The following is a 13,478-nucleotide window of genomic DNA, read 5'->3' as shown; positions in this document are numbered from 1 at the left end:
GATGTAATATTCCTTTTTTATATACAAATACTGTTTACCATTGTATACTTTTCTCGATGTTTTTGTTCTTTTTTTTTATATTATGTTATTTTTTGTTGTTTTTTTTTCTCTGGTTTTATCGTAATCATGTAAAAGGTTCATGGAACCGTAAATAAATAAATAAAAGACTTTATAAGCTGTTCCCATCAGTGTTATGCCTCTGTTGTTATCACAGTTCGTGGCATCTATCATTATATATATTTTTTCGGGATGAAAAGTACCATGTGACACTTATTTGATCCTCCAGCTATCCCTGTGCAAAAAATCGCGTTTATCAGTTGCTCTGCTACGACGTAAAAGAAACCCAAACAAGCAAACCAAACACACTTTTGCATTTATAAAATTAGTACGGGGTATCCCCAACGTTGGCAATCACTCTGGCTAAAGTCTCTCTTTCCTGTGCTGCAAGGAAAATCTGCTCCACAGTCCTGAAGCCCGTCCAGTCTCGTACATTTCGCAGCCAGGACATCTGTCTTCTTCCAGCCCCTCTGTGACCCTCAATCTTGCCTTTCAAAATTAAATGAAGCAAGTGGTACTTTTCTCCACGCATTATATGCCCCAGATACGAAATTTTACAAACTTTTATGATGGTTAAGGGTTCTCTGTTCGTTCTAGCTCGACTTAGGACTTCTGAGTTTGTTATCAGGTCGGTCCAAGATATCTTAAGCATTCTGCGATGCAACCACATTTCATTCGTTAGAGATAAAAAAAAAACATATTCACTAGAGATAAAATAAACTTATTTCTCTTTAATCACAATCCATGTATGGGGTTTTTAGTACTTGAAATAAAATACATACAGTATAATTTTTAAAATTCTTTATTAATTTATAACTTCATATTTCAATATGAAAATGCTTATGTATTTCAAAGTGTGAAAGAATATAATGAATTTTATAAATAAAATAGTTCTTAAATACTAATGCTAAATATGGATAAAATAATTATGTAAAATATTTCTTAAATCTATTCATAAATTCATATTATGCTGCTGATTGTATCAGTAAGGCAAACTCTTATACAATAAACTCAGCTGCAGAAAGCTACCCCTAGAATCTTCAATGTGTCATGTTCTCTTGCGAGTTTGTCATAATTACAATCTCACCCTAAATACTTCCAATCCCAGTCAGTATAAATAACAGCTTCAATGTTTCTTATTTTTGGAATGGAAAAATAAATATATTCATATTGTACATATCCTGCATCACGATTGTCGTCATTCAAACTTTCGTTTTATAAAATAATCATCACATTCACGATTTACATATACATAAATCCAATTAAAAACTATAATAGACTAACAAATGGTAACACAACATCGATAAAGTGTCAAAATTAACACAAATTAAAAAGCGATTAAATCATTCTCTTGCATTTCAACAAACAATATGGAGAGCGTATTTATAAAATATCTTCTGCCACAGATTATTTAACAACCCTTTCCTTCAATAGTTTCGCACTAAAGTTTTGGGAATAAACGTACTATAAATATTGACAATACATTGACCAACTACCATACTAAAACAAATAGCAATTGGTTATAACATCATTTTCTTAGGACGAGTGATCGTACTTTGTGAACGCATCGGTCCATAAAGTTTTTTTTTCCTCCGGATCCTTTGACAGTAACTGGCTGGAGAGAGAGGGAGGACGGTTGTCGCGGAGAGCTTCCGAGGAGGCCTTCGCAGCTCTGCGCTCGGCGAGGAGTCTCTGAATACTCTTGCGAGTCTTCATCTAACCGCTCGAGCTCCTTGTCGCAACTGCGCGCTAGTCTATCTCTCTCCGGGGAGGTCTCGTCAGATGAGATGTCCGATCTCACATCGGAGTCGTCTAGGATGTTGTGGTAGCTCCTGGACTTGGGGTTGGGAGGGGGAGTGGTGCCTCGAGGGCAGTGGGGAGGGAGTTCCGAGGCCAGACTGGGCGGCTGCTGGTGCGGGCGGTCGAGGGAACGCGCCCTGGGGGCGGGGCGTGGGGGGTGTGGCATAGAGGGGGGGAGCCCTCCTGGCCGCGCCCACCACTTGGACGGACTTGATGACTTTCGCAACCTGTAAGCAGAAAAACATGCATATTAAAATATGTTTTATTTAATAGATTCATAGACCTAATGCATAATTTAGCTTTTTTTGCATATATTTACATGTATTGTCGTGATCGTAGAAGAATGATGGATGTGCATTAATTGCAACATTTACTTTCTTTTATATTTGATCGTGAAAAGGTTTTATTAAGGCTTTATATTCCAGGTTTAAAAAATATTTATAGCTAATCCTCAGAGTAATAATTCTCTAGAGAAGCCCTTAAGCTCTATTATATAGAACAAAAGCGTTCCAAATTTCTGGTATGGTTTTAGTTTAGATTTTAGTTTAACAACAAACGTGTAACGGACGGTTTCAGTTTGCCTTGCAATTCTCAACCCAAGTACCTACGGTACGTTGTATTGCTGTATTCCGTAGCTAACTTCGTGGTCAATAATTATAGAACAGTTTTTCTATGGCCCATACGGATAGGCGACTATTAGATTATTACTCTAAGGACTAATCTAAGTATCAGAGGATATACTTTTTACTTATCGATTTGTAACAAAGAAAATTTTATACCGCTCTTATGTAAGTTGAAAATAATGAGAAAATCACATGCGTCATTGTTCTACGATTATAACGATATATATATATGAAGCGTACACAGCTAAAATGGGCTCATTGAATTTTTTAATTTTTAAAAATATTTTCTCCTGAATGTCGGCCTTGTGGTGTAATGGTCAGCGCGTTTGCCTACCATGCGAGAGGTTTCGGGTTCGATTCCCGACATGGTTGATATGAAATATTATTTAAAAGGTGTTTTTCAAACTAGAATGTTTCATAGTCCTTGGACTGGTACCTGCAACGTAAGACTGATCATCTTACCTTCATGTAACAAAAAATTATCAATATTCGCATCTATTGGTGAACCAGTGCAGTGCGCTATGCACCATTAGGTACGGAAAGGGAATGATGTGATGAATGTGTACTTTTGTATGGAATATTTGTATTAGTAAAATCTGGCTCTTTTGTAGGAAATAAATATGAGGTCACGACTGACAAAAAAACAGACAAAATGGAACGATATCATTTTTGTTTGATCAAGAAAGGAATTTTACAAAAAAATTGAATTAGATAGACATTTTTGTTAATTTTTTCTGTGATTTTATGTTAAAATATATTTTTCATTAATTGAAAATATATTTTATTAAATATGTGAACCCAGCGTCCCACAAATAAGGTTTTTATTCTTCTTTCTGCTCTCCTTTATATTTTACTATTTATTTGAAAAAAATCGTGTCATTTGGCCAAACACCATTCAATTTCCATATTCAGTATTGCAGTATTATTTTTATAGTCCGATCTAATTCATAACTATGCAACAAGAGGATCTAAAAATATAAGACTGGAAAAGAAATCAAAAGCCATGAATATGTCCCAGAACTGCCTTATGTACAAGGGAATAAAGTTATTTGAAGAAATGCCAGAAAACATAAAACATGAAAAATGTATAAATATATTTAAAATTAAATGTATATGTAAAAAATACTAGGTTATTATATTATAGAGTTTGATATTATAAATAGTGAATATACATAAGTTAATTCATATTCACTCATGTGTACGTATAAAAGAAACTCAAAACATTGTTGATAAATCCACCCGGTCCAAGACAAAGTATAAAAATTGAAAAATATTTTCAGGCGTTGCCTAGTAGTAATAGCAGTAGTAGTATTAATTTCAAATTAAGATTTCCTTCAGATTAGAATCCATTTATGTGTGAATAAAATTACACAGTAAAAATATATTTACCTTGGCAATATGGCCGCCTGAGCCTGGGGTCCATCTAGTCAATCTTGCTTCCCATTAGACTGGTCCTTGTCACTCCCCTTGCCGCTATCGGAGCTGTGCATGCGCTGGTACGATGGTGGAGCTCTCGTGAGGGCTGCTGGAGTTGGTGGAGCGTTGCTACCCTCCTTGGATCCCAAGGGAAGGCGGTTCATCATACTTTCTTTCAATTCTCCTCGCATGAATCTGAGAAAAACAACACTCATTGAATTTTTGTGGTATTCCTAGAACTGATGATAAAAATATTTTTGGTTTGGTTTGGTTCCTTGGCTAGCGTCGTGGACTCGCGGATCAATGGTCTGAGGATCAAACCCAATTCTACCACAACTTGACTCTCAATTTCTAATAGTGAGTTATTTACGACTCATTGAAAATGGCCCCCGAATTAAAATTTTTGGGTAAATTATAAGAATGGAAATATTTATTTTTTACTAAAAAAAGATGGAAGCAGTATGAAAAAATGTTTACACGAGTCTTCTAAATGTCTAACAAAGCAGTTAAACATTACCTCTCTTAAAGAAGAGCATGATTTTCATTAAATTGAATATCTTTTAGATTAATACAAATCAAGCTGTCCTTAAGTTGTAAATAACTTTTTGATTGTTACATCAGTTAGTCATTTGATTTAAAAAGAATAATCATGTTCAAATAAAAAGATTAATAACATTCAACTGTTATTTATTATAATTCTATTTTAAAATAGTTAAGTGATTCTTACTTGTCTATCCTTTCCACGCAAGCATCCTGGTAATCATGAATCCATCGCACTCCATTAAAGTGACAAACTTGTCTCATATCCTCGGGTAGACTCTCAGCTCGTGGCCACTCAAAGTTGCTGTCCATTATTGGAATAATGTTGCATTGTGATTGAAGGGCTGCTACAATTTCCTGAAAGAGTGATATATTAATTATTAAATATGCCAAAGGTGATCCGTAGTAATCATAAATGTACAAATATGCATGAATATTCAAGAGAATACAAATATTTCTGGCATGTACTTACTCTATGTACCCAGTCCTTGCATTCTTCATCCGCAATGCACCTCTCCAGGGCTTCAGGAGTGAGAACAAGTAGGAAGTTTTTGGCTTGTCTAATACTCCTCAGTAAGTTCATGTCAAACTTTCCAGCTTCCAGCCTTTCCACATCAATAAAGACAGAGAACCCTCTCAGCTCAAGGTGGACCTTCAGTAAACTGGCGAGTTGAGATCCATTGGAACGGCGATAACTGACAAACACATCCAAAGACTTATCCATATTCTCTTCGCTTAAACTTGAGAGCGTACTTTCGCTAGCTGAAAAATAAATTAGTATGAATTTGGTTTGAAAATAATCAATCTATGTTAAAAAATCAATAGAACAATATTGCGTATAAAAGGAAATTGGATCATTTTATCTAACTAACCTTTTATGGTATTTAGTATGCGGAGTCTGTGTATGCTGTTGGTGATGCAGCACTCCATTTCCAGTTGTTCATCGCTGAGTGCCCTCAAGCAGTCTTTGTCGACTCCGGCATTCAGCATAGAGTATGTATATATGCTGTACTCCGGACCGATACTGAGCAGGAATGTGTTTAAGTTTGCTGCATCCTTCGAACTATAGTCTGCCATTTTTTTCAAGTTTTGTAGTTCGCGTGTAAAGCGTCGCCTTTTAATTCCATTTGTCAGTCCAATATCATTCTTTAAATCCTCTTCGGTTATTTGGAGCAAGAGATCTCCGTCAACTTTGCTCGACACAAAGTTGTTGGCGCATTCACTAAAACCAATCTGCTTCACCCACTCTCTCACATCCTCGGTAGACCAGAGTGGGACATGCTGGGAAAGTTTGTGGGGAATCTCTTCTCCAATAAGCCTCAAAGCTTGCGCCGCATATTTGGAAGCCACTGCATTGGGACAACTAGCTACCTGCTTTAGAGTTTCAATGGCGTCGATTTCCCTAAATATTTCTGTGTTTCCCTGTTGTTTCTTGATGCCGGCTTCCATACAGAAGTGGAAGGCAGCCAGATTTCGGGCCTCTTCTCGTTTAGAGCTAAGTACGGGGACTAATCTTTGCAGCCAGTTTTTACTTTGACCATGAGCGTGAGCAAGATTGGAACGAGCAAATTCAAATGGGTTGTGTGTTGTAACAAAAGGCTCTACTAAATCTAAGGTACCAGACTTTAATACTGCGGCTTCTATTTCTGTATTGGCTACGAGAACGGCGATAGCTAAGCAAGCATAGTACTTAATATTATCGTCTGTGTGAAAAGCTAATGGGAAGAGCCACATCGGGACTTTTCTTTTAATCATTGCTTCTTGATTTTCCGCTCCACCATAGAGAGACAAGTTGGCCAGTGCTCTAGCACAGTGCCGTAATGTTTCGACATCATTTTTCCTACATTCAAATAGTACCGCATCCAAGCCACCGAGTTTGATTACATCACTACAGGTACCTTCGCTATGTTTGAACAGATGTTCAAGGATACCAGTTCCTACTCTAGAATGGTGTACAGAATTGGCTTTTTTTGTGCAAACGCACGCTACATTTACAACCTTTTCTAAACCATTTTCTACAACATGGGCTCGGTTTTCAGTCGTTAGACACTGTTCCAGTAATTGGGCTGATGAGAATTGCAATTCTCCATTTCCGGTGATACAGTTATTCATTAACAAGTCTAGTCCTCCGCTATTCCTCAGAGTATTACAGAGTGAGCATCCCAATTCGTGTCCGTATGTGGGGACTGCCCAGGCACGTCTTATGATTTCATTTATTTTGTTCAACTCAGCAGAAACTTTCTTCATTGACATTTCGCTAGATTGAGACCGTTTCAGTCCTTTAACGAAAGCGTGCAGCCGAGAAGAATATTTAGCTATAGCCATTTCTACGTCCTTCTGATTGGATTGAGAGCACAAGCTATCCAGATCATCGAAAGTTATGTTGGAGGGATCTTCTTCATTGGCCTTTGAAGTATCATTCTTGATTTGATTATGCTGGAAAAACAAAATCATTCTATAATAAAATTTATAGATAGGATAAATTTTGTTAAAATTTGATTGAAACAAAGTTAGTTAATTGACGAGTTAGTATTTTATTTACCTGTGAACCTGATGTTATCATGGTGCTCATATTCTTAGAGGTGATTTTTGTCATATTAGACTGGGCGACATGCATCTCCTGACTGTACATTCCACTACTGGTGACAGTCTGCCTGGCCTGTTGTTGCGCTGCCTTCTGTTCACTGCTATAGGAATCTGTCTGCATCTTCACAGCCATCGAGCTGGCTTCCTGCTGGCTCACCTCGCCAGCCTTCAAAGTCTTCTGCTCCTGTAATAAAAAAAACTTAATAAATATCCCATAGAATTATCATCAAAAGAGAGAAGTTATTAGAATTATATTAAAGTTTACAGCGAAACAGCAAATAAAATATAGGAAATTTTGCTTCTGAGTAACAATAAAAAATAGATGTAGTTTCTCTACAGACATTTCTTTGTAGAACTGCATTTTAATAAAATAATAATAACAATAGTAAATTTTAATACTAACCAAATTAAAAATATATGTAATATAAAAAATATACTCATGCTTTTAAGCAAGTTTTAACGCATTAAAACTTCTTAACAATTTTCTTTTTTTTTTTTTCAAACATTTATCGATGAGTACCTACTACGATTAAGTAAGTACTATTATCTTAACTATTTACATCCCTTTGAGAATAAAATAAAATAAGGAGTTTTAATAAAACCAAATGTGGATCTTTGGCTATCTACTATTGATCCTTTAAAGCGCTTTATAGAATCATTAAAAAAATATGACAATTTTTGTTTTTTTTTTATTAACTTTAGTCATAAATATGCTTTACTTTACATTTGGATATTTATTTATTTATTGGGTATTCGTACAGCTTAATACCGAAAAGTTATAAGAAATAATATACGCATTAAACAATCATAAAGCCAATTAAACGATTCCACAGACAACAATTATATAAATACATAAAAAAAGAGTGTACAATAATATATCTCAGGGTAGTTACCATAAAATACGAGATTACTTTAAAATCAGCATTTATGAGTTATCCACTCAAAACATATGTTTTATTCTCCTCCATGAATGCTACAAAAAGACAAATCATGCTTTTAAATCATCACATTATGATTTAAATGAATCAGGTCTTACTTAATAGTATTTATGGAGGAAAATACAAAGATGTGTTTTAGTGGGTAACTCAAAACTGCTGATTTTTAAGTTACCTAGTTGTAGTAATTACCCTACAGTACACAGGTGTGTGCGTTTGTATGTGTGTGTGTGTGTCTATGTCCATATTGTTGTTACAAATTAGTTTTAACATTAATACAGATAATGTTTAACATTAGAGGAATATCAGTAAAGTAGTTTTCAGATAATATTCAGGTTTTTCAGTGGAGTTTTCTCATTACCGGTTTGATATCACAGCGCAGTCGAAGTTTGGGGCGCACTTTACACTCGGAAGACATTTTATCGTGTTGATAAGTTAAGCAATTAAACAAAGTCCTTTACGACCAGTCACAGGTAGAGCAGATTAAGAACTGCTAGATGCTGGCGATGCTGTGTTTTAATAGAACTTGGTTGAATGTTGACATTAGGCGAGTGTAGAGTAATCAGAAAATGTATGATCAAAACAGGCATTCTTATAAAGCAAAACTTGGACGAATAATGCGAAAATCCATTCATGTTTTTATATTAGGTAATCTCTGTTAAAGTAAAGTTACGCATTGTCATCTTATTTTGTTTAAAATTTCAAAAATGTAAAGATATTTTTTGTACAAGATAAGATGCAAACCCAATATAAAAATAATTTGTATTGAAAGAAGTTCTAGAAATAAACCATAAAACTCAGAAATCGCGTACGCGCATCAAAGTGAAGCCGACTAAACTACTCATAAATTATGAATTTTACGTTTTGGCCATTAGTTCTTCTACAGACGTCGCTTAGTACGCAACTGCCGAATTAAATTCAACTATGCCGTGTTGTGTCGTTTGTAAATGTCAAAATACTGCGGGGATTAAAAGGGAATATGGTGGGATCACATTTCATGTGTAAGTAGCGAATTTACAAATAATATTATTTAAGAATTCGATTATTTTACCATCTATCAGATTATTCAATAAAACAAGGCAGACATTTTGATAATATTGCCAGGATAGTCGTTTTTTTACCCGGCTTTCTTTGAATAAACCTTAGTATAATATTTAACTGTATTAATTTACTTAATTACTAAATGATTATTTAATGATTTTTTTACGCTGGCCTAGTTAAAAGTATCTGTTTTTTTATGGTCCAGTCAGTAAAATAGTTTAAATGAAAAACACAATATAACATTTCACAAAAATTATCTTATATTATTTGTCTTATGGCAATATATTGTTCGCGGTATGGTAACATTACGTGGCCACTTCACGCTGGACATGTCAGACTTTTGGACATAGTGCGATATTTGTAAACATGATTCTACGCGCCTTCTGGTATATTATTATTAAAACGACTTGTATAATTTCTCAAGTTAGTATTACATTGGAAGTGAATAAATAGGTAGAAACGAACCAAGTATTATTTGTACTTAACTTGAAATAAAGAATATTACCTAATACAACGGAATACTTTTAAAAAATCACAGTAAAAAACAAACAAAATGATGGCAAGTATATTTTGACTTTTGGGCAAGTAAATATCGATACACCCTGTTGCCAATGTTTGGCAGTTTGCCAGCCGATGAAGGCAGAAATAATAGCACGCTTCTTCTACTGAGAACATTCGGGAAAATGGGGAATGAAAACGCATTTTTATTTACTACGACATTTGGAAAACATAACGCGGTTTCACTAAAGCATTAAAACAAAACAGGTTTGCAATTGGGAAAAATAACGCGCGTTTACTAAATTTATACAATATTTTTTTATAGAGTCTTTATTCAATAAAATACACATATTATTAAAATATTAATACATTATAAAAAGAAAAAAACAGTATTATTAACATATTTTGTCCCGATAAACTATTAAATAATATTTTGTCATCGGGTGCTAAGATTTAATTAATAATCAAAGGAAAGAGTACAGACATAATATTGTATACATTAAAAATAATGAACATATTATATTATATTGTTTTTGATGCTTTGAAAAATATTGTAAGAAGACAGAAAAGAAAAAAACAAAAAAAAAAACAGATAAAATGGTTTATTTTTTTTTTTTAAGTAGGAAACTAGAGAAAAATAATACAATTTAAATGAAAGAATAACCATTTACTTGAATATATTTTAAGCATAGGAAAAAATATATTTACATTCATAAATAGTGTGTGCTCATAAATGCAACAAAAACAAGATAAAAAGTAAAACAAAATAAATCGAAAATTTCAATTCATATCTCCAAAAATAATAAAAAAATTAAAAGGACATATTAAAATTAAGATCTAAAAAGGTAAATAAAATCAAAAAGAAATAAAAGAAAAGGTTGAAAATTCGAGAAAATAATGTGGGTTTTCTAAGGTTTAACCGAAAAAAGTTAAGTCAAATTAAATGTTGCGTTTTCGTAAAAAATGCGCATTCGTCGTCATTATTGCTTGAAAACGTTGGGTAAAACCCTTTTGACAAAATTGCAACAATCGTTCAATCTTAAACTTTTTTAAACCTAACTTTAAAACGTCAATAAAATTTTCCGGACAATTTTTTACGGGTTGACTAATATGTTCAGTTTTTAACTAATGGTAAAAGAACTCAGGGTTACTAAAACCAGCATATTGGAAAATTCAGCATATTAAATATAGTAAAATATTAATTTAAATTAATGTGGATGTTTAAAATATCTACAGAATCCACGCCAAACTGTGAAATATCAAATTAATATCAGAAATAATGTCACAATATTGAGAAACTAAAAGCCATTCATTCTTATCTCTATTTAAACAGACTTATACATACTAAACTAGATAAAATATTTTTCTCGTCGTAAAAAATGCTAACTAAATATAATTTAATCCAAAGGCTCTGTTCATTTTGTAAAAATTGCCTAAAGAATTTTACAAAACAATGTGTTAATAATTTGACAAGAAATAATTATTTTAAATGATTAAATTTTTTTTTTAAATTGAGCTACCGTAATTTCGCCCGAAGGACGACTTTTTGACTCGATCTTCGATCTGGTTGATGCACGGAAATTAAATTAGGTCAAAAAAATTGCCACAAAGTGAAATTTTTTAAGAAAATTATTTTTATACGAGATATTAATCATGAATACAAATGATCATACTTTAAATTTGCAATGTGAGACTTGTTAAAAACTACATAAATTATGGTTTTGATGCAATTTGATTATTTAGCATTAAAACTAAGATAATTATTTGTTTCGTCTAGTAAAAGTAAGAAAAGCATACGATGTTGCCATTTTAAAACGCCGTTTTTGCTCAAAGAAAATTAACAAAAAATGTATACCAAATACCAATGCGGTGCCCTATTCACCGTTGTGTGCGAGGAAATAATGTTTTGTCAAAATTTACAAAATGGGTTGCACGAAAGAAAAATAAAAAAGCCATACAGACGATTTTGACTACATGTAACAATAATATTTATCTTATTATTCCTAAGTTACAATTTCGATACAACTGGCCAGTTGTATCAAAACAAGTTTAAAGTGAAATGGTTGCGATTTTATCAAAATCAACAAAATGGGTTGCATGAAAATAGCATAATAAAACGAGCATTTCGAAAGCGCAACAATGAGGAAGTTCAATGCTACGGGAAATTGGATATAAGACATGATTTCTTAGAAGCGGTAAAAATTAGAGCATTTAATTGTACGGCGAAGTTTTTCGAAAATGTATTTAAAAAATGAACTCTTTTGAACTACGTCACAAATTCTTGCTAATCAACCAATTAACTACAGCGTTGAATCGATTTCCGGTGTCCGGAAGCCTACTCACCAGTCGGGACACCTCACCGAAGACGTCAGGGGCGGAGTTATTTAAAAATTACGAACATTCAAAAATCATTGCGATGATAATACTAATGTTGCACGCTAATAATTGACTAATAAAATTATTAATTGCCAGTTGAAAAGTTAATCAATTTCCATAACCGGTTGAATTTTCGAAGTGAAAAACCGTTACTATTCGAACGTAAAATACTTTTTGATTGAGATGGGTATTCAGGATTTTTTTATTTATCATCAATTTTCTAAAAACATATTTTAGTTTTGATGTTCAATGTAGGAATCACTCATTAAAATGACTGATTGAAACAGCTTTATAAATAATATTGTTTTTCATTTATAAATCACATAAAAAAGAATCTGTAGCTCCTGAAAAAAGGAATAGGATGTTTACGATACATTTAACGACTCGCCAGTGAAAACAATGCGGAATTCAAAGTTTAACGACAGCGAAAAATCTGGCATGAAAACCGGTCGAAGTATTAAAAAAAGGTGATGACTAGTTATCAAAATATCGAATAACCGTTTTATTGATATTTTGATCGAATAAAGACTCGTTATTTCCTACGTAAACCAAATGCGGGGTATCTCGATCATCTCAGTAATGGGATTGCAAAAGGGTATAGAATTAGGAGTAGTCCAGAAACCGCATACGCCCATCAAATAGAAGGGGACTACTACTACTAAAGGAGTAGTTTTACGTTTTGACCGATTAGTTTATTTGTATTTCTCGATTTGAATTCAACTATGCCGTGTTGTGTCGTTTTAAAGTGTAGAAATACTGCTGGAATCTTAAAAAAACAGTGTGGGATCACATTTCATGTGTAAGTAGCAAATGCATTACTTAAATATTTAATTATTTTTTCATCTGTGAGATTGTCAAAGAAAACAAAATTGACATTTTGCTAGTGTTGCCAGGGTAGTCAATTTTTTTACGCTACTTTGCTCATCCAATGATAGAACTAATGAAAATTGGACGTCTTGGATCAAACAACGCCGTGGTGGACATTTGACCGACATTATCTTTAAAACAACAAATATTATTTGACATGACATAAAAATATCAATTTTATCTCAAATTAAATTTGTTTTATTTTTGAGTTCAAAGTTAATTAATTAAATTACTCTTATTAAATGAGCCTTTACTTATCTACTTTGTTGTGTCAATCAATGATTCCGCGTGTACAATAAAATTTTAGAGAAATTATCAAATTGCTTTTTAAAAAATATAATTAATACATTTGTGTTATGATTATATTTTTCACGATCTGTTAACATCCCGTGACGACTTCACGCATGCTCGCGGCGAAAGTGAGGAAGAGTGGGGGGTTTTTTAGACACAGTCTGATGTATTCAAATATGATTCTACGATCCTTCTGGACTAATATTGATTCTATGGGTATGTATATATGTATGTATCTGTCATTTTCTGCACAGAACAAGAAAATAATTCCTTCTGACACAAAATTAAAAGTGTGAAATGTACAGATGAACCACATATTTTAATATGACAATTTTGAAAGAAACTCTTAAAATATATCCTTTTGACATATGAAACAGCATCAGATTTAAGCATGTTTTATGTAAAAATGTATGTTTTGATCAAAGGGACAGTTATATCCTTTTGCCGT

At 33.2% G+C, this 13,478-nt stretch overlaps 1 protein-coding gene across 6 annotated transcripts in view; it reads right to left on the bottom strand.

Annotated features, from left to right (window-relative positions):
• Nucleotides 1–843: 843 nt before the first annotated feature.
• Nucleotides 844–13,478, bottom strand: part of Sarm (sterile alpha and armadillo motif) — a 164,193-nt gene continuing 151,558 nt past the window's right edge. For 5 of the 6 annotated variants that reach the window (XM_088233918.1, XM_088233919.1, XM_088233920.1 and 2 more), the window contains 6 exons: nt 6,979–7,206; nt 5,309–6,872; nt 4,909–5,198; nt 4,624–4,793; nt 3,870–4,091; nt 844–2,084 (listed from right to left, as the gene is read on the bottom strand). In XM_088233918.1, the coding sequence (XP_088090044.1) occupies nt 3,908–4,091; nt 4,624–4,793; nt 4,909–5,198; nt 5,309–6,872; nt 6,979–7,206 (2,436 nt within the window). In that variant the 3' untranslated portion in view covers nt 844–2,084; nt 3,870–3,907. Of the gene's footprint in view, nt 2,085–3,869; nt 4,092–4,623; nt 4,794–4,908; nt 5,199–5,308; nt 6,873–6,978; nt 7,207–8,318; nt 8,450–13,478 lie in introns of those variants that run through there. The other variant, XM_088233923.1, reaches the window with a different exon arrangement.

The sequence above is a fragment of the Micrasema longulum genome, unplaced genomic scaffold (assembly GCF_059751315.1).
Source record: "Micrasema longulum isolate JH-2025_06_02 unplaced genomic scaffold, ASM5975131v1 h1tg001163l, whole genome shotgun sequence".
Taxonomy (NCBI): Eukaryota; Metazoa; Arthropoda; class Insecta; order Trichoptera; family Brachycentridae; genus Micrasema; species Micrasema longulum.
Note: the sequence above shows the minus strand (reverse complement) of the source record. Positions and strands in the feature narration are given on the sequence as shown.